At 46.4% G+C, this 20,121-nt stretch overlaps 2 protein-coding genes across 2 annotated transcripts; both read left to right on the forward strand.

Moving 5' to 3' along the window:
- Positions 1 to 347: 347 nt before the first annotated feature.
- On the forward strand, positions 348 to 5,087 carry IFNLR1 (interferon lambda receptor 1; the record flags this gene model as incomplete). Its single annotated transcript, XM_080357590.1, has 7 exons — positions 348 to 405; positions 993 to 1,116; positions 1,307 to 1,488; positions 1,843 to 1,985; positions 2,483 to 2,639; positions 3,828 to 3,955; positions 4,182 to 5,087. 7 exons carry the CDS (start codon positions 348 to 350, stop codon positions 5,085 to 5,087), a joined length of 1,698 nt encoding a protein of 565 aa, XP_080213716.1.
- A 2,936-nt stretch (positions 5,088 to 8,023) lies between these two features.
- Positions 8,024 to 14,296, forward strand: IL22RA1 (interleukin 22 receptor subunit alpha 1; the record flags this gene model as incomplete). The annotated part of the gene is made up of 7 exons (XM_080357591.1): positions 8,024 to 8,066; positions 10,171 to 10,303; positions 10,900 to 11,081; positions 11,607 to 11,791; positions 12,244 to 12,379; positions 12,562 to 12,683; positions 13,283 to 14,296. The coding sequence occupies 7 exons, from the start codon at positions 8,024 to 8,026 to the stop codon at positions 14,294 to 14,296; spliced, it is 1,815 nt and encodes a 604-aa protein (XP_080213717.1).
- Positions 14,297 to 20,121: the final 5,825 nt, after the last annotated feature.

The raw sequence follows: 20,121 nt of genomic DNA on the forward strand, positions 1-20,121 counted from the left end.
TTTTGATCGAGGTGCCTCACAAGATAAGGCTCGCCCTGTTCTACTGCGTTCCTTTTGCACAAGGCCTAAAACCGAGACAAGTTATGTTACACTGGAGGGCGCAGTGCTGCAACCTTTAGGATATTTTTGCTTTCAACAATAGTACTCGCTCTCCCATCTTCTCCTTCCCCCGTCCAACGTGCTGCGCTTTATTTGGGCCGTACCAGGAAGCGAGACCGTGCGCGTGTGCGCAGCTTAGGAACCACAAGCTCCTCCGTAATTCATACAACTTAATACGAAAAAGCCCGACAGGATGAAAAGCTAGCAAGAAAAGAAACGTATTACAAGTGGAGAAGTTGTGCTTCGGCATGTGTACCTGGAGAGTGGGAGTCCTGACGGCGCTGTGCTTCCTGCAGCCGGCCACGGGTACGGTAAAGCTGTCTCTGCCACTTTTCATTTTGCTGTGCTATGTGGCTTTGCCTGTAGGAGGAAAAGACACACACAGGTAAATTTTAAGGAGTTTAACTGGGAATGATTCGCATAAAATGATATATTCCATGGCAAAGAGGTGGCAGTTTCAAATGTCTATAGAATGTGTGTTGTTGAAGGCTGGAAATGTAGATATTTACCTACTAGAAACAGTAAGTGGCAGGAAAAGCTGCACCGTGGTGGGGTCGGACTCCGCAGAACTGGGACGAGATGAGCAGGAGGTGGGAGCGCAGAATGGGCTGAGAAATCCAGTGAGACCACAGAGGAAGCCACAGCACATTCTGGAAAGGACGGGTCACACAAATGTAGGTCCAAGCTAAAAGCTGTTGACATGAAGATGTTTTACAAGAGGTGAGGAAAACATGCGTCATCACAGCCATACCTGCTTCCATAGCGGATTTCCAGCCTTAGACGAACTGAGCTACTCTGCCCCAAATTTTGAAACCACCTTGGTCAAAACTAGATGATATTTCCTATCTCCAAAGATATTTTTAATCATTCAAGAGATTTTCCCTTTCAATCAGGTCGTGTTCAACTCCCTCCTCCTCAAGATGTTACTCTACTGTCCAAAGACTTTGACCTGATTTTGACATGGGCGCCGGGAGAAGGTTCCCCACCAGATGTGACATACACTGTGAGGTACGAAAGGTAAGTGCTTGATTGCAAGTGTGGCACAGGGCAAACATCTGGGCATGTATATTAATCCAGGTCATTATCACTAAAACCAAACTCTGAGCGAGATGCGGTACCCATCCTCCAAACCACTTCCTTCTCTTGCTCCATAAATTCTAATAAAACAGTGTGTTTAATATTACGGTGTTCTTGTTTCTCCTTTTAGCCAGGACCTCATGGGCAAATGGATAAAGGTTCCTCATTGCAAAAACATTCGCCGTACCTCTTGCAATCTGACTTGTGTGCTTCCAAACCTCTTCGTTAAAGCCCGGGCTCGAGTCAAAGCTGTTTCCGGACGGCTCCAGTCGCCGTGGGTAGAATCGCAGTTCAAGGAGTATCATCTGGATGGTGAGTGTCTGGTGGGTTACGGCAGTATTGGCACGAGCAAACAAGCAGATCATGCACCAAGGAAACAGTAACGAGTGGCTCTATGAACAACAGTGAGCGCAAACAATAAGCCGCAATTATTTGAAAATGAATTTTGTAGCAATGCCAGAATTTGCTCATCAGTGCTCTGGGTGAGCAAACTGGTTTCAAGCTTTCCACATTCCAGTGGGGGCGTGCTAGGGAAAAACGAGGTGTTTTCTTGCCTTCCTCCTTCCTTCACGTCTATCACAAGATAATAGAACACAGCAAAGCAGAACTTCTGTGAAGCTACGACACAAAGAAGCACTATTCTTATGTCTGGTCACTTAATTACAGTGGAACTGGCTCCCCCAGTGCTAAACGTGAACATCAAGGAGAACGTCATCCACGTGAACGCCTCCTTCCCTTTGGCCGCCTGCGTGGAGAGTTTCTCCTGGACGTACGACTTGAACCTTTGGGAAGCCGGATCTGAAGACAAGGTCAGTAAAGCTGCACTTCTTAGATGAAACGGGAATTAAAACCCCGTTAAATAGGGGCTTAAAATTTCTGGGCAGGGAGGGACAAGATCCAGGGTCTGGAGAAAATGAAATGACCAAACCGGAGATAAAGCAAAGCCAGAGCATCCTTATTTTATTGGTGGTTCCCTTTCTTGTTCTGTTCCTGTTTTTATCAGGGAGATATGATGGGGTGGCTATGCTATATTCAGTATAACAGTATCTGAGGTTTCAAACAACCCGTTTGGGTACAGTTAACAGTGTCCATGGCAGAACAGAGCACGGCACCAGCTGCAAATCCCACCCCAGAATCCAGAAACCCTCAGAGGTTCTTGCTACAAAGAGCAGCAAGACATGAAGAGCCTCTCCACGCACCTTCCAGCCACACCATGATGAAAATCATGGGCTAAAAAGGCAGAGAAACAACCCAAATAATGCAAGAATCATCTTCCCAACTCTCTGTTCTTTTTGTTTCTAAACAGAAGACATATGAAAGAAAATTTAGGACGGAGACAGTGACTATTGACACCACTGCACTGAGAGGCAACTACTGCTTAAGTGCCAGATCTTCCTATGAAAGCGTTGAATTCAAGCACAGCCCGTTCTCTCAACCAGTGTGTGTGCTGTTAAACCACAAAGGTACGGGAGAAAAGGACGTAGTGAGACATCGAATGGGATTAGGGCAAGTCAGAGGTTTCTACCAAAATCAGCTTTTCAACCAAAAAAAACCGTGTTTCCTGTTTAATAGACCGGTTGGATTTTGTAGTGAAAAAAATCCAACCTTGAAATACATTCTGAAAATCTGGAAATATTGTACTTGGGTTATGCTTACAATAGAATTTTGGTAATATTCAAATTCATCCTGAAAATTATATTAATTATATTATACCTGCTCCAAGTAAAGCACTGGCTGGTATCAACACTAATTTCTGTCTGTGACTCTGACTTAGTGTCTGATCTCAGGCAAGTCTGTCGTCCTTTCTCCGCTCCAGGCTGGGCACAGAGTGGCTGGAGAGCAGTCAGACAGACGGACCTGGGGGGACTAATGGACAGGAAGCTCAACATGAGCCAACAGTGTGCCCGGGTGGCCAAGAAGGCCAATGGTGTCCTGTCCTGTATCCAAACCAGCGTGGTCAGCAGGACAAGGGCAGTGATCCTTCCTCTGTGCTCTGCATTGGGGAGGCCACACCTGGAGTGTTGTGTTCAGTTCTGGGCCCCTCAGCTCAGGAAAGAGATTGAAGTGCTGGAGGGTCCAGAGAAGAGCAACAAGACTGGGGAAGGGACTGGAACACAAGCCCTACGGGGAGAGGCTGAGGGAGCTGGGCTTGTTCAGTCTGGAGAAGAGGAGGCTCAGAGCTGAGCTCAGCACTCTCTAGAACTACCTGAAGGGCAGTTCCAGCCAGGTGGGGATTGGGCTCTTCTCCCAGGCATCAGCAATAGGACAAGGGGGCACGGGCTGCAACTCTGCCCGGGGAAATTTAGACTGGATATTAGGAAGAAATTCTTTACAGAGAGAGTGGTCAGGCATTGGAATGGCTGCCCAGGGAGGTGCTGGACTCACCGGCCCTGGAGGGTTTTAAACTGAGCTTGGACATGGCACTTAGTGCCATGATCTAGTAAACGGACTGGAGTTGGACCAAGGGTTGGACTTGATGATCTCTGAGGGCTTTTCCAACCCAGTCCATTCTGTGATTCTGTGTGATTTGTAAAATAAGGATCTGGAGCCCAACGTTTCCCGAGATTTCTGAAAGAGAAGCAGAGTATAAAACCGCATCATTAGTACAAAATGTATCAGCAGGAGATTATTTTTGCCTTTTTCTCTTTCAGCCGTGGAATGGAGGTTCCCATTTCCTGCCACCATCCCTGTGCTTGTCCTCACCGTGTTCCTCACAAGCGCCTTCATCATCTGCTGGTTGAAACAAGATGCGGAGCAGAAGATGATGCCTCACGCTCTGGTACGGCCCAAACGCTGCGTCCTGACTCGGTCTTGATGATTTTCAGAGGGTAACTGGGGAGAAATGGGGCAGTTTTGTGCTTCACAGTTCTGTGCTTCTCAGGTCTGTGCTTCTGAGGTCTGCATTCAGAAGGCCCACAATAAATAAGCTTTGATTCTGGCATGTCCTATGGCCAAACCTTTCTTTAAAAAGCACTGATCTGTGGCTTGTTTCTTTTCCTTGGTAGGATTTCTCTTCTTTAAAAGCTCCTGGAGCAGCCTTTGATTATGAGCCCAGTGAAAAGGAATCCTTCGGGGACTACCTTATCTGCACAGAGCAGCCAGTGTCCCAAAGGAAGACAAACAGAACTTCAGCAAGAAACAACCTACCACGGACGGATTCTTTCCTCTCATCATCATCATCAGAGGAGGAGGAGGAAGAGGACAGCAGTACTTTCATCCCATACACTGAAATGCCTCAGTTTCCAAAGAGACATCTCAACTGTGAACCATCCAGAACAGCTCAGGACGAAACTGGCTCGGACTTGGGATCTGGAGATCTCTCTGTGGACAGTGAGTCTGTGCTTGACCTGAGCACCTTGGGCTTCTCCTTCTTTCCAATGAGCAAGAATGAGGTGGACACCTCCGGATCCCAAGGAATGGAGACGGCGTCCCTTTCTCGCAGCTCCTCTTTGGGAAGAATATCTCTCACTGGTGTGAGATTCCCAGGTCCCAGGGAACATGGACAGCAGGACACAGACAGGGATGAACACCTGGAAGTGACCCCTTTACAGACACCGGCGGAGGGGACCTGTGCCAAACCTCCAGCCGAGGGCCACTATCTGCACAGGAACGCTCATCGCTTCACCAAGCACTACCAGAAATCCATACTGGATCTGCAGGTCCGGATCGGAGAGATATCACAGCTCAGGGGGGACCCCAGCATCCAGCAGCTCATTTCCTTTCAAACATCCCAAGTGGCAGAAGATGAAGGGATCGCAAGCGACTGTGACAGTGATAATTCTACAGAAGGGACACCTCCCGCCCCCACGGTGCTAAGTGACACATTTGGAACTTCAACTATGAAAGAAAAATACGATCAAAAGTTTAAATTCAAAGGCTATGAGCACGCACATTACATGGGGAGGAGCTAGAGCGTCCTAGCAGTTCTGTGCTGCGCCTGGAAAACGCTAGAGAGCTCCAGATATCCGCACAAGGAGAGCGAAACGAGGACAAATAACTGATAGTGGTGCTTTTTGTATTTATTCACCTAGACAGTTTTTTCCACTGATGTCTGGCCTATCAAGGTATAAGGCTTTAGGGTCATAAAAGGTGTATTTTTACTGCTAAGTAACTAATGCACATTCACCGTCCCTCTGCGCAGGGGCAGCTGTGATAAGGTGTTACGGTTCGGGTATGAGACACTCAATTTGAAGGCGGCCAAGAGTGAGACACGCGGTGACACCGCCGGGGTCACCCAGCGAACACGTGGTGTCTTGTGTCCGCCTGGGACGTGAGAGCAAAGTCACTTTTCCATGCGAGTTACGAAAGGCAAACCCACCTCTGAAACAGCAAAACCACAACCCAGACTCACATGAAACCATCAGCGAGGGATGTGCCTGCGCGCTGGTTTCGAGCCAGGATGAACCGCTAACGTTACATTTGCTTGTCCGAAGCTACAAAACTGCGCCGCTGCTCGACTGGAAGCACCGCACAGAGACTTTGAACAACCTTCGCTTTGGCGGGATGAAAAGATCTCAAGGCACAGAGATCACCTTCTGTGATAAAGGTGCGGCATGCCTGCTATTTATTTCTTTTTGTTTTTATACCAGTGTACTTACCGAAGCTGAATTTCTCCCTGCTGTGCAGATTGTTTGAGAGCTGCTCGACACAGATGCAATAATATTTTCGTATATAACTCCACGTGTGTGTGTGTTTTTAGGTTTCCCAGAAGTACAAAGGGTGACTGCAGCTCATCCTGAAAAACATTACATTTTAAAACATGGGCTTCCCATTCCTAATGCTTTGGTTTGAGTGGATTCCTCCCAGCCAGGTCACCCTCTGGTCTCTGGAAGAGCAGGACTGTGAGCATCTCTGAGCAAAGAACGAAACCGCAAGTCCCGCAGCAAAAGGCACAGGAGGCAAAACCTCCTTTGACTGGGCAATACTGACCTTTTCAGTGTATTTTTAATATGCGCTCTTCACATCTCAGAGAAACACAGCCTCACATTTTATTCCAGTAAAAGGAGACGCAGAAAAGCAAAGCGTTAAATTAAAGAGGGAGACACACAACAGAGTTGTCTCAGATGAGGGAAGGATGTAGGAGGAGGGTGTTAAAGCTGACGCCTTCAGAGACTTGGAAGAACAATGTAAGAAAGAGGAGGGGTTGGGAATCGCTTTGAAAGAGGAAAGCAAGACAGACTCATCAAGGTCCTCAATTAAATAAAAAGAGGAGGTAGGAGAAAAGATTCATCAACTAGAATTTTCCTTTTCTATTTCCTACCTGTTATCTGCAAAGTGTCCTTGGGTACCTCCTGCACCCTCCCGTTCACTTAGAAACATACAGATCATCCAAATACAATCACCACCCATCTTCTTGTGCAATCCAGGAAAACCCCCCAAGGCTTTGAGTTACGGGAAGCTCAAAAGCTGCTCAACCTGTACAGAATGATTTTGACATGCCACAGCTCTGCAAACAGGGCCCGGCATCAGTTCTTTGTCTTGTCCGGCTCTTGTCAGGCTGGGAGCTGGCGGAGAGGTGAGCTGTGCTGCTGGGGCAGCATCCTTGTTCTTCCACCAACGCTGAGACCTGCTTTTCAGTGCAAAAGGGTCAGGCATGGACAGAGTTTTAGGGCAGATATTGCTGTTAAAAGCATTTCTGGGGCTGCAGCAATAATGGTTCTCAGGACAGCCCAGTTGGGTTTGCTGTGGTGGAACTTCGACTTTATGCAATGGTCCAGTTAGTCCTTAGCAAACCCCAGGACCGAGGGCAGGTTTGTGCAGTTGTGACCATGGGGAAGGAATGAGCCAGGGATTTTGGAATGCAAAAATCCAAAAGCAGGGGCTAAGGGAGTTTCCTAAGCCTCAAACGCAGGTTGTATGGGTGAAGTTCTGCCTGCTTAGGACATCTTGGGTAAAAGGAGCAGCACGCAGCTGCGCCAGCTCTTCAGGGGTTACACACACCTGCTGGTGCTAAATCCGCATCTCCTGGAAACAAGTAATTACTTTTCACTTTTGACCAAAGAAGGAAATGTCTCTCGCTCTTTTGTGAAAAGCCTGAAAATGTAACTTAACAACAGCCTAAAAAACAAAGAACACAACGCAACAGGAACTGTATCTTTTTCTTGGTTAGATTTCATGCAAACTCGCAGTTCTTACCATATGGTATTCACAGGACTCAGAACAGAGCCTCATATTGTCAGTAGCCACAAAAATAAACCGTAGGTCTCCAGCGGCCTCTGCAAAAAGCCACGGGGCAGCACGTGCTGCTCCCCAGAGCTCCGCAAAGCCGTTTGGCTGCCACCCCTGCCCAGCGTGAACAATACAAGAGCTTAAATACCATTCACTTGTCTGACTTTCATTTTAAGAACGCGTTCCACGGTATTTCTTAAGGAAATGGATGTCTCGCTTGCAGCGCTTATAAAGCCAAGTAGATGCGCAGCACTAGGTTTGAATTTCTAGAGTTTTAACAAGTCAAAGTTACCCGACCAGAAAAGCGAGGCCTAAAACTGAGAAAGCTCGGGGCGGGCTTTTGGGCAGGAAGTTTTTTATCGGCAAAATGTTTGGCGCTCTTTCAAAACCTGGGGGTTTTCTCAGCCTCTGGCTGGCGCACCTTTGCCCAGGCAGGTGTGCAGGCTCCACACGCAGAGCTGCAATCGCAGTTGCTCTCCTGTTCTCTCTCACACATGCGCGCAGATCCGTAGCTGCTGATCTCAGAGCCCAGCGCAGGCGGGACTGGAGCTCTGTAGCTTGTTACTGGGTAACAAACCCAACCCGGCCTCACAAACAAGAATTTAGCTCCTGTAAAAGGTGATTCACCCACGCACAGGATCGACCGCCTGCTCTCCCAGCGCAGCTCGCGTAGTTATTCATGAAGCAATTTCTGAGCGTCTGGGCTGTATTTTCAGTGGTCGGTAAGTCCTGATTTCTCCTTCTCTGTCACTGGTCGCGGTTGTTTCTGTTTGATCCTGAAAGGTAATTCAGTCGTGTTTATTGAAAGACCCAGAGAATGAGCTCTTGTCTGAGGGTGTTCAAAAGTTCTCTGTGTCGCTCTCTCCCTTCAGTATTTTCTAAGTACTGTTGGTGTGCTCAGTGCTTTAAGGATTAGTACGGACAAGGAAAGACTTCAAAGTGTTTGCCCCTGGTGTGCTACAACCCAAATCCTACAGGAGTAGAGGATACTCATTGCTTTCAGAGGGCTTTGCATCAGCCCCTTGTGTCTTAAGTGGAGACACAAATGAATACGAGAACGGCCCTGATTTTAAAAGGGGTACAAACAAATAATGTGTCCCTAAAATCCATTTAATCCAACTCCAGACGCAGCAAATTCACTCCTGGGTGAAACTTGTTATGTTTTCAAATGTCAGCTTTTCAGCAAACAACCTTATTCATCTGCTTTTGTATCCGCGATCTTATTCTGTAGGGAAGGCGCCTTCAGAAAATTCTGTAACAGCGGGACTTTCACACTGTGAAATATCCTGGTTTTCCCTGCCCATACTTGACTGTGCTTACACGACGCTGCTTTGCATAACTGTGTTTTAGTATGGATAGATGTGGGAAGACGGAGGTTTCCTACATCTGATATGATCAGAGTATTGGTGACTCAGTTTTCACGGTGCCCAGACAGGGAAACCCACCTGCTTTGTACCGACTGCTGTGTTTCTGCCTCGCCAGGAAGATCGTGCCCAGCGCTGAGCTGCAGATGAGGTCAGGACAAAATGTGGATCAGGCTTCAGCCCATTTCTGTGTTGCTTTCCTGCTAAAATGCCACACGCAACAAGCCTGAGAGCCAGATTTATGTCTTTACACCTAATTCTCCCCCTGTACAGCACACTAGTTGGAACTACTGACACTTGGTTCTCCTTGGAGGCAGCTGGAGGGAAAGCTCAGAGCAAGGATCCGGAAACTGGTGTGGTTTAGTCCCTGATCTTGGCCAAGTCACCCCATTCATGTCCTCAGTTTTCCCCTCTGTAAAGCTGTGCTGCTTGCATTTCCTTATCACATCGTTTGTTCATGTGAGGACTCATTGATTTTGAGTGTCCACTTACAAGCACCATAATGGGACTATTCATCTTCAGCAAGTGCAGGATGAACCTCAGGCAAGTTCAAGGTGTTTACCAATCCCACAAACCAAGGGGCATGTATAAATTATCCACCTTTGAGGACGTGTCTATAATTTGAATTTAGAGAGCTTAGCGATTCTAAAGGTAACTCCCCAAGTTAGAAGGTCTTGTGAATCAGTCTTGAGAAACTTTTGGGCTGTGTATTCTCATAACAGCGGAGAGCTCAAAGTCTCCAGGAGATTGTTCTGCAGCCAAGAACGTTTGCTGCAGGTGGATCGGGGGCTGTTCTGCTCGGAGAGGGAGCTCAGATAGGTGATGTTTGCCAGGGCCAAGCGATATTTCTGCGTCCCAAGGCTGAACCCTGTGGGAAGAGGCAGAGGGCGAGCAGGGAGCGCAACTGTTTGTTCTCATCCGGGCACACCCAGAGCAGAGTGCGGCCACCAGCTCTCTGAGTGCCACCCTCCACCCAATAAAACGCGGACGAGGAGAGGTGAAGGGCAGTCACATCCTCAGTGATGTGAACCGATTGCAGAATGTCACTTCCCTGAGTACGGGCAGAAAGCAGAGACATTCTGTTCAATGATACTATGATTCATAGATATGAATCTAGCCCTGAAAACCAGTTGTTTTCCAGCCGTTTAACTGCTTTAAAAGAAACCTGGTAAGGAACTTAAAGATTTTCTGACTCTGAGTTTTTGAAGTCTTTCTGTAAAAATATCTGACTTACATTTCTTTGGGATGAGTCGATAATCCGCAGGCTGTACACAATGATGTGTGCGTGCTCTGAATTCCTGTCCTGGCCAAACTTCTGCCTTGCAGCCCATCTCTCGTAAACTGGAACCGGGACGCCTGATATTGCTGCTCACTGAAAGGCCGAGCAACATTGGACCCGCATTCATCCCAGGGTTGAGATGCTGGAATATGCATTTTAACACCAGTTTCTTCGCTCCCCTAGGCATTGTGACTGCGGAGAGGCCAGCATGTCTGAAACGTGCAGTGTTTTCTTCTACGAACTTTGAGAACATCCTGACATGGGAAACTGAAGCAGATATTCCCCCTGGCACTGTATTTGACGTCCAGTATAAACAGTATGTGAGGTTTGCTTCTCTTTGGAGTTGTGTTGTTCCCAGGGCCACTGTTCGATGAGGAAGGGCCAAGAAAGAAAAGTAGATTTTGCTGTTTCTGTCACTTTTTGCACTGTTACGGAAATGTTTCTGCTTAGACAAGAACACAGTGAAGCACAGAATTAAACTGGTGCTCAGTTAAGCAAATACTTTCACATCTTGGGTTGCCAGCTTTACTCCATTACTGAGCTACTCTTTGCCTTCAGCAACTTTCTTCTCTCTATTCTGCAGTTTCCTCACCTGTAAATACAGCTAAGAGCGATTGTTTTCCTCGGGTTCAGTCACTAGAGCTGTGAGAAATCTAACTAATGCTACAAAATAGCTCTGTGGGCTTTGGATAAGTCTGCAAACTCTGCAGTGAACTTGTGCGCAATCATTTAGAGTCAGAGCTGGGCAAAGAACCCCGGCCGTTACATTCCATGCCACCTGCTAGTTGCAATAATGCTTTTAAAAACTACTAAGAGTTGGCAAAACAGCCTGTTTGGATCATTCTGGAGAAGGGTGGTATTGCATCTGTTCTATCAAACAGACTAAAAGGGTTGGTTTTTTTTTGTCTTAAGGTATGGAGAAAAATCCTGGCTTAACAAGCAGGAGTGCCAGAGTATCGCACAGCGCTTCTGCAACCTCACTCGCGAAACGGAAAACTTCACGGAGAATTATTATGCCAGGGTGAGGGTGAATGGCCAGGACGGCTGCTCCTCCGGCTGGGTGCGCTCAGAACGATTCGAACCCAGAAAAGAGAGTACGTACGCCTGCTGAAATTATCAAATCCCGCTCGCTGGCCATTCGTTCCAGCTCTCACTGATGGTTAGGATGGTATTTCTTCGAATTGCAGCGTTGCAAGACTCTGGGCTGGGTAGGAAGGGGGTGAAGGCCTGAGGATGGGCAAGGGACATGCTGGGCAGCTCGAGGACAGTCAGTAACACAGTCACAGAAGCTATGAAATGTGAACTCCTGAAAATGAGGATAAGCAGCCAGACCAACGGATATTTAATGTTCCCAGCCCCTCAGTGAGCTCTAATGCAAACACACAACATGGCCTTTGCCAATTCTCTCACTGGCTCTGTGACTAAAAATTTCCCACCGCACATTGGTCAGCAATTCAAGGTGGAAATTTTCCCCCTGCACATCTGTCAATATTTCAAGGTGGAAATTTTTCCCCGCACATTTGTCAATATTTCAAGGTGGCGGTGTTTATAAGCTGTGTATAAGCTGATCTGGCAACATATCAACTTTAATCTCACGCTTCCCATTCTGTCTTTTCCAGCTGTTATTGGAGCACCAGCAGTGGAGTATATTCCTTATGTACGGTCCATAAAGTTCCTTATCCGGCCCCCCTACACCCCCCTGAGAGGTGAGGATGACCACCAGCTAACCGTAGAGGACATTTGTAGCAAATTTGGTGCTGTTGATTATCACTTAACGATATTCAACCAAAGGACACACCAAAAGGTAAAGCACAACCTCAGGCCCGCTGACTTTTGTGAGTCACACTTTGCATACGATGGAGAAGGACACCAGAGCTTATACGTGACCCATGAGATTTCTGAGGTGCAATAGAAAGTTTCAGAGTCTTTGAGTCTCAGCAGATGAGAGGAACTTTAAGAATTCCTCTAAAATTATGGAAAGGAAACTGGAGTTTCCCAGGATAATGTATAAATAGCAAAATGTTAAGCTGCTGGTGACTAAAAGAATGACTTAAGTAGTTCAAGTCTTAAGGAAATGAAATGCAAAAATTAAATACAGCCATTTGTATCTTTAGAATTCCACATATGAAGAATTCTTATAGTCCTGTAACACCTTATTAGTACGTAAAATTTCATGCTGAATTTTGCAATCTGATTTGAAGAAGCTGTATGCATGTAATCTTTCTAAAACACAGAATTTGCCTTTATTTGAAACAGTGGACCAAGAATGAGCACAACAAAGAATTTGAAGTTTCCAACTTGGACCCCGACACGGAATACAATGGCACGGTGTATATAAACCTCCTCCAGAGGAGCAGCAAGGCCCAGGTGTTCTGGGTTAAAACGCTGGCAGGTGAGGCTGATTTTCAGCTGGTATAAACCAACACAGTCTTGCTAAAGATATCAAAGCAACACCGACTTTCCTAATTTAAAAATCTAGTCCTATGAGACTAGAGCTATAACATAATTTACCTAATCCCACGCAGTTTTTCTCTGAAGCTCCATTTTCCATTTGTTCTCTTCCTCACTAAGCAGACAAGTCGTGGCTTCTCTACTGCTTCGTGACACTCGCCTTCTGTGCCGGGCTGGTGTTTGCTGCAATTAGCTATGGGATCTATAAGTACGTCAAGCAACGCAGCGCGCAGCCTATGTCTTTGGTAAGTGCTCCTAAACCCCTGCAGCAAATCTTTAAAGGGCCTGGAATTACGTGCATGCACCTAAATAGCATTGCTAATTGAGGGGGTGAATGAGATGAGCACAGTCTCGGCAACCACTGCAGATCACTGGCAGTTTACATCTGGTCATCCTGCCACAGGTAGAGAAAATTGGTTACAGGGAGCTGTAAAATAAGACAGCAAAGATAGCTGAAGATTTGAAGAATCTTGGTTATTCTATTCAAGGAAATAAACTGGGTGTCTTGTCCCTAGAGGAGAGCAGGGCTCTACATCAATGTTAGAACTGCCCCCAAAATCACAGATTTTCATTTCCAGTTCTTAAGTGACCCACTGGCAATTTGATTTCTATATTTTAGGACTGCACGGTTGCCATGATGTATAATGACAGATACCTGTACTCCTTTGAAGGGTCATTCCTCAGGAAAAGAAGAATAAGTTCTGTTGTCGACAGAGCAGATCTCTGCTGGTCATTACTGGCTTTTACGGATATTTCTCCAAAGAAAAATATAAAGAACTTAAAGCAAACCCTCAAAGCCACAGCTTCTCGTTATTAATTCACATTTGTCTATCTACTTCCACAGGACTTCAGAGGGATTTCATCGTTCCAGCCTCTTACGCTGACAGTGGAACACATTATAAAGCCCATTAATTTAACCAGACCTTCCCTTCTCATCCCGGACGTGCAGTTACCGCAGATCAGCCAACGCTTGGACAGAGCGTTGGAGCCACCATGGACTTTCCGTCCACCAGAAGCTGCCCATGAGCAGCACAGGGATGTGTCCACACTCCAGCTTTCCCCCCAGCCGCCCTGCTTGGCAAGCGCAGCTCCGGCGGGTTACGCTCCTCAAATCGTTGAGCAAAAGGTTCCTGTTGCCCCGTCCAGCAAAATGCTGCCCCTGACCTACGGGGTGTGCGTCAAAGGCACAGATCATGTCGACAAGAAGAATTTGCAGCCAAAACAAATGCTAAAGGAAGTTTCTCTTGATAGTTCTGGTGGTGGAAAGCTCATCACGGAGGTGCTGGGTGAGAACTGCAGCCACTGGAATTATAAAGAACAGAGGCCAAACTTGGCATCGTGGAGCAGCAGCGACACAAAAGAATCCGGTTTCTTACAGGGGAGCCTGGGGCAAATGCAGCAACTGCTGCTGCGGACTGACGGGGTGGAAGGTGAAGTGTACGTACCCCAGGGGGCACCGCCTGTGCTGGGACACGGGGGATGCTACAGAAAACAGATAGAACTGCCGCTCTTACTGTCTGCGGTGCTCGCGGACACAGAGCATGTGGCAGAGCAGGAATCGCTGCTGCCCCCACCAGCAGCCCTGCTCCTCTCAGTCCGCACTGGCAACGACCTCCCTGGGGAGAACAACATGGAGCGCTGGGTGTTGCCAGATTCTTTCTCACATTCTGCAAAGCTGCTGTTTCCAGAGACTCAAGAAACAGAAACGTTAACAGCAGCAAAGGGGCTAAGCTGCACAAAACTGAGTAACGTGGACGCTGTCTCAGAGCGGGACGTGGGCACTCCCCTCACCATGCTGTTCAAAGACTTGGACTTAAAAGTACTGTGGGATCAGGAGGAAAACACAGAATTTTATTAGGATGACTTAATGATATTAAAATCCAGATTGGGTTTGTTTGCATGAAACAGTAGCCTATCCGGCAAATAGTGCGATGCAAATAAACACAGCTCGTCTTGGGTGGATGAAGTCGTTCTATCACAGAGACGGGCACCGTCCCTGATACAATTACCCCCCGGTATACTGCAATACCCTAACTTTGCACTTAAATACTAGGCCTTTATTTCTTGCATACTCTTCAGATTCATTATGAACTGGGCTACTTTAAAAGCTGAGTTAAGATTCAAGTTCAAATTCCAGATTCAGTTTTCTGAAAATTTAGCAGAATTCACAACAGCAACTGTATTTGCTCTTTACTGACATCAAAGATCCCGGTCCAAGGTATATCCATCCTTTAAAGAAATTCAGGTGCAGATGTAGGCAAACCTAAAAGAATTAATTGTGTCAGGGTACAGGAAAATAATTAAATATATATCGGTAATCTATCCCTGGGTATATGATTCATGCATAACAACAGTCTACTCCCATGCAATGGACTTTGCCTTTAAAGCAGCCATTGAAACTGGGCTAACAGCTTCTGCTGCAGCAATTCCATGAACACGCATGTGCCCTGTCCTGCCGTGCTCTTTAATGGCTGTAGAAAGATAAAGCCTTGGAATGAACCAAACCCAACGTCAACCGAGAGCCAAATTCCTTTAGCACTGCAGCTTCACCAAAATCAAGCTAAATGGTGGTTATTCGGAGGATGGAGAATGCAATTATCTTTCATTAAGAGGAAAGCACAGTTCAACCTGTTGAATTCCACTGGTGTGGTGAAAAAGTGCAAGTGTCTGACGCCATCAGTTTCAGAGAATTGAAACCAGTTCTAGGAATAAGCCAGGTTTTGAATGGTATGGGGAAGTACTCGCTTGAAGAGCAGTGCCGGGGAAAGGCCGACCAGAAGCAAAACTCAGCTGCTCTCACCACGAGCACACTCAGGTGTTTGTTTTCTCAGCACAGGGAAGCTGAGGCTAAAGGCTGAATTCCACTTGCTTTATTTAGTGTGATTTTGCAAACAAACCATAGCCTTACGAAGTCAGGGCATCTGAAGACTCAACCCAGGATTAAAGGAATAGTCTGAGAAACTTCAGATGTTCAGCCCTAGCTCCACCATCAATAGGAACAAAGTGCTATGGCCATGTCGTATGAAAGTAAAAGGCTGCAAGGGCAGCTGTGGTGAAGAGGTGCCACAGCATCGGGGTGAAAGGTGTGTGCACGGGGCTGGGCAGCACCCAGGAGGACATTTCCAGTGTGCTGGCTTTACTTCATGCCATTCAGTATCAAAGGTTTGGTGGAATGTCGTTGGAGCTGTTTCATGTACTCTGTGTCTCACCCAAACCAACATGCACAGAAACGCTACGGGTAGAGGAGTCACAGCAGCCCAGCTGCGCTGTGCGAGGGGTGCGAGACCCCCCAGGTAACGCTCTGCCCCACTAATCACCCCTGGGAAGGCTGCTTTTCAAGCCAATAATACCAATTACCTTATTCAGAGTTGCCCGTGGGCTGCATATCTTGTGTCAACAACACTCCCGGTGATACTACTCAGGGAATAATCAAATGCCACAATGTCAACATTTTGGCTCATGTTGTGAAACATAACCCTCAGGCCAGGGTCAGCATGGGCAGCGCAGCGTGGAAGTGAAAAGGGCCTTGGGGAGCAATGGAGATACTGCTGAAAAATACAACATTTCCTATTTGAAAGCCTTTCAAATCCCTCTGCAGACCCCCTGCCACAGGGTCTGATCACGTCCAGCCCTTAATAAATCTGTCACCTTGGTGCCCCAGGAGCAGAGATAAGAACTGAGATGTAGAAAGCCTGGGACCAGATTTTTAGAATGTACGTAGGTCCCTAAAGAGGCAAAGTGTCCCACAGCTGGGCTGTCAAACTTCGGATGGCACTCTGAATAAATTGAAAGCTCCATTGCCTCTGACTACGCTCCAAAGCTGCAAACAGCAGGAATGATGTGATAACAACCCAGTCATTGCCCCATCCTGTCCTCATCTGTTCTATCCCTGACAGCAGGAACTGGAATGAACGGGGACTCAGTCAAGGCAGGTGCTTTGAGCCACGTCCTTAGCAGCTGATTGACAGCAATATTCTCAGCTTCCTGCTCTCACCATGGCTAAGTCAATATTTATCTTTAAGGCCTTGGTATACTAAACAGGAGGAGATCGGTTCTTGTCTCATGAGTCACCTCTCAAATTTACCAGGGGGACCATCCTTTCTGAAGCTATTTCTCTTTGGGGAAGCTTGAAAAGAGATGTTGACACAACGGAGCTTTGTTGTAGCCATGCAACGAAGTGTCCATCCATCCCCCACCACCACGTGCTGACCCTGCTGCCTCCCGCTTCGTAGCTGTTGGTAATCAAACTGATAGCTTTGCTTGTTTTAAAATGCATCCCAGCAAACAGCTACAGCAGGATCTATTTATCTCCTTCTCATTCTGTGTAAGCACAAACAGCAGGATTTCAACACTGTTTCAAAGGTCTTCCCACGCAAGCCATCTGTATTAACAACAAACAGCTCCTCATTATCTTGACTTTTCTAGATAATGACAACCAGAAGCGTCTTGCCACAAAGCCCGCGCTCATTCGCAGGCAGATGTCACGCCGATGACAGGTGAGCGCTGCTGTCCCAGTTGTCACTGGGATATCGGCAGAGCAGGTGGCAGCTGTAACCCTATAGCGCCGTATTCCTCTTTGTCTTCTCGGCTAAATCTGGGAGCTGGCACTTGGCCGCTCCCCACGGCAGCAGCCCCATGAACACATTGCTGCAGACCGAGGCTCACGTTCCACCTCGTTACTCGCTCGTTATTTTTGTCAGCGTCGAAAGGTGCCCTGTTTGAAGACTATAAAAGATCGCTGATTTCTTAACAAGTCCTTTGAGGAAAACCTCGCTCACGGAACAAATGAAAAGCTCCAGATTCTGGAGATAGAATGAAGCGGAGTCGAGGGGCAGCTCTAAGTATTAGGGACCTTGATAAAACAGACTTGTATCTGAGCTTGTACCTGAGCGTCGCTGCAGCAATGGGAGGTACGACACAGCAGAACCGCAGCGTCTGGATCGCAGTGCTGGGCAGTGACCTTACACTCGCTGCTTCAGAGGATTTCAAATGTCCATATGTACCTTCTTGCTCCTCAGACTGAGATAATAAAGGCTGAGAAACACGATTACAAGATATTGTTGGAATAAAAAGGTGACAAAGGTGGTCAGAATCCATATGAGGAGAGCATAAGTTAGGACTCATCTCCTTAAAACTTACAGCAGAGATGAACTAAATTATCAACGTTAAGCAGAATAGATGATAATTACTCATTACTTCTCACAATATAAAATTCAGGAAAGCGCTCAGGTGGTCATGCAATTGCTCAAAACCCATGAAAGAAAAGGGTTCCTTCCCTTTGGCAGCTCACCTTATACCAAAACGTACTCAGTCATCCCAGCCCAGTACCTGTTCACTGCTGCTGATGCGCTGACTCCTCAACTAATAAAATGCAGCTGGAAAACATCTGGCTCACAAACTGTTATTGCAGCCTCAGAGCTTCACTATTTTCAAACCTTTGTTCCTCCTTCTGACACCACAAAAAATATCACCCAGTTCTCACATTGCTGGGAAGGGTTTATCCTGAAAGCTGAAACTGCAAACCCATCTGAAATAAATGGGAAACCAGCCATTTCTGTTCTTTCACCCCACCCCAGGCTCCTCGATCCCGCCGTGCACAGCGGGAGATGTAAACTCAGCCGCTACTGCAGCAGCAAGACTCGGTTTGCCTGTAATGAGGAAAGTCTAATAGTCGCACCCAACCAAAACATGAGAGCCGCTGTTAGCTCCCGATCTAATTATACCCTGACATAATTTGGCTGCAGTTGGCATTCACTAAAGAGACGTCAAAGTAAATGATTTCGCTCTATTATGCAGCGCTGGCCACGTTAATCCAGGGGAAATTCCTGGAGGAGATGAAAACATTCGTAATTCATTTTAGATGCTTTGTGAGCTCCTCAACAAGCAGAGGCTAATCCAACACTCCGATGCCTGAATTTTGGAGGCACCTGTCTTTCCTTATATCAAAAGCAGTAATTTGCCCCATCTGAAAAGGAGTCTGTGATCAGTTGCCATCGCAGCAAAGAGCTCCCAGTGCGTCACCCCCGCTGGGTCTCCCCATTGTCCCCACGATGGCACGGGGACGCTATATTTAAGACTCCAGGATGGGCACTCAAACATGGGGAACATTCTTTTGGGGAGAGTCACTCTTAGTGTCATCACCAGGGGGAAGGAAACGCTCCTTTGTCCTTTCTCTTTCACGAGGACAGGCTCCCACTGTAGGCTCCACAGGGTGAGTTGGGCTTATCTGTAAATAAACTACTGTTTATAGCCACATTTTATAAGATCTTCATAGCAGCATCAGTTATGTTGTGCGAGCGCTTTATTTGAATTGCACTTCAGAGATAACTGTGCTTCGTGATTGCTTTAAAGTGTCAGTATTGCTTTTCCAGTGTTGTTCTTATGAAAATCCTGCTTCGTGTTTTCTCACAAGACTCTGTTTTGCTTTACTGGTCTGCTTAGAAAATAAACCTTATACTCGGATTGAAAAGTGTAGATTTTAGCAGATCAGAACTCTGTATCTTTACAATAAATACAGGATTATAAAGCACTGAAAATTTTCCAGGAAAAATTAAAAAACATGATATAGCAAAACTTAACCTGGATCAACAACTATTCAGGAAAATGGAAACAAAGGTCTGATAGTCAGTAATTACTCTGCAGTTGAAACAGCCCTGAAGTGAGCAGTATTCTATGAAATTATAGAGATATTTTTTCCATAAAAGTCTTTTTAATCTTCTCTTTCTTCTATTTGAAAACATTTCTCTATTTCTTCTGAAGCTGACGCCTACTGAGGAAATATTAGTGTGATAATTCTGTATTTTCTGGGATATTTTGCATTTACCAAGGCAACTCTGCTTTCCCCTACAAGTGTGGTTTTCTATGGACTGTACTATCAGTAAAACCTCAGGGGTTTGTATTCTTTATCATTTCAGGATTAGAAAACAGTAAAACTAAAACGCAGGTGCAAAATTTGCCAGGGGAAAATTGGAATGACGCAACAGGAGCTGGGGAAAGATTTACAAGTATGTTTGAATAAATATTATCCAGCAACGATTACACTTCCAAAGCTGTTTTTACAAAGTAACCTAAGCTCTTAGAAATTCAAAGTCCCACCAGTTTTGGACTGTGCTGTACGTTTCTGAATCCGTTGTAGGATGGAATGAGCTAAAGAGGGATACACTGTTCAAATTTACTTTTGTTTGATGCCCGCTCGTCAGTGCGTGAAGCAGCACGGTGTTAATTATCAGAGAGGCTGCAGCACCATGCTCGCTCTTCAGCAGTAAATGCAGAAGATGGGGGACCCCAGAGCTGGAGTTTGCTCCCGTGTTTCACCTTCTTCCTCCTTTCTCCATGATTTATGAAGCTTTTTTGAAGACTAAGGAAGAAACAGCTGATCTCTCAAAAGACTGGATAAAACATTATCCTCCTAAAGTATTGAACTGTAACTCTGTCAGCAGCCCAGATACACATGTGGGAATACAGGCTGAACAAGCACAACGGCAACTGGATATTTGCACTTGGATTTTTGTTTCTGTCTTTTTAGTAGTTAGTAGTAGTTGTTGTTTGTAGTTAGTAGTTTGTAGTTAGTCTTTTCTGTAGCTGTTTTCTCCTCTCCTTGCAAGGAAATCTTGGCAACGATCCTGCTCTCCATCCCTCTCCAATGACTGGACCTCAGTCATTAGCAACATCACCCCTCCCTTT

This window comes from Nesoenas mayeri (genome assembly GCF_963082525.1).
Source record: "Nesoenas mayeri genome assembly, chromosome: 21".
Taxonomy (NCBI): domain Eukaryota; kingdom Metazoa; phylum Chordata; class Aves; order Columbiformes; family Columbidae; genus Nesoenas; species Nesoenas mayeri.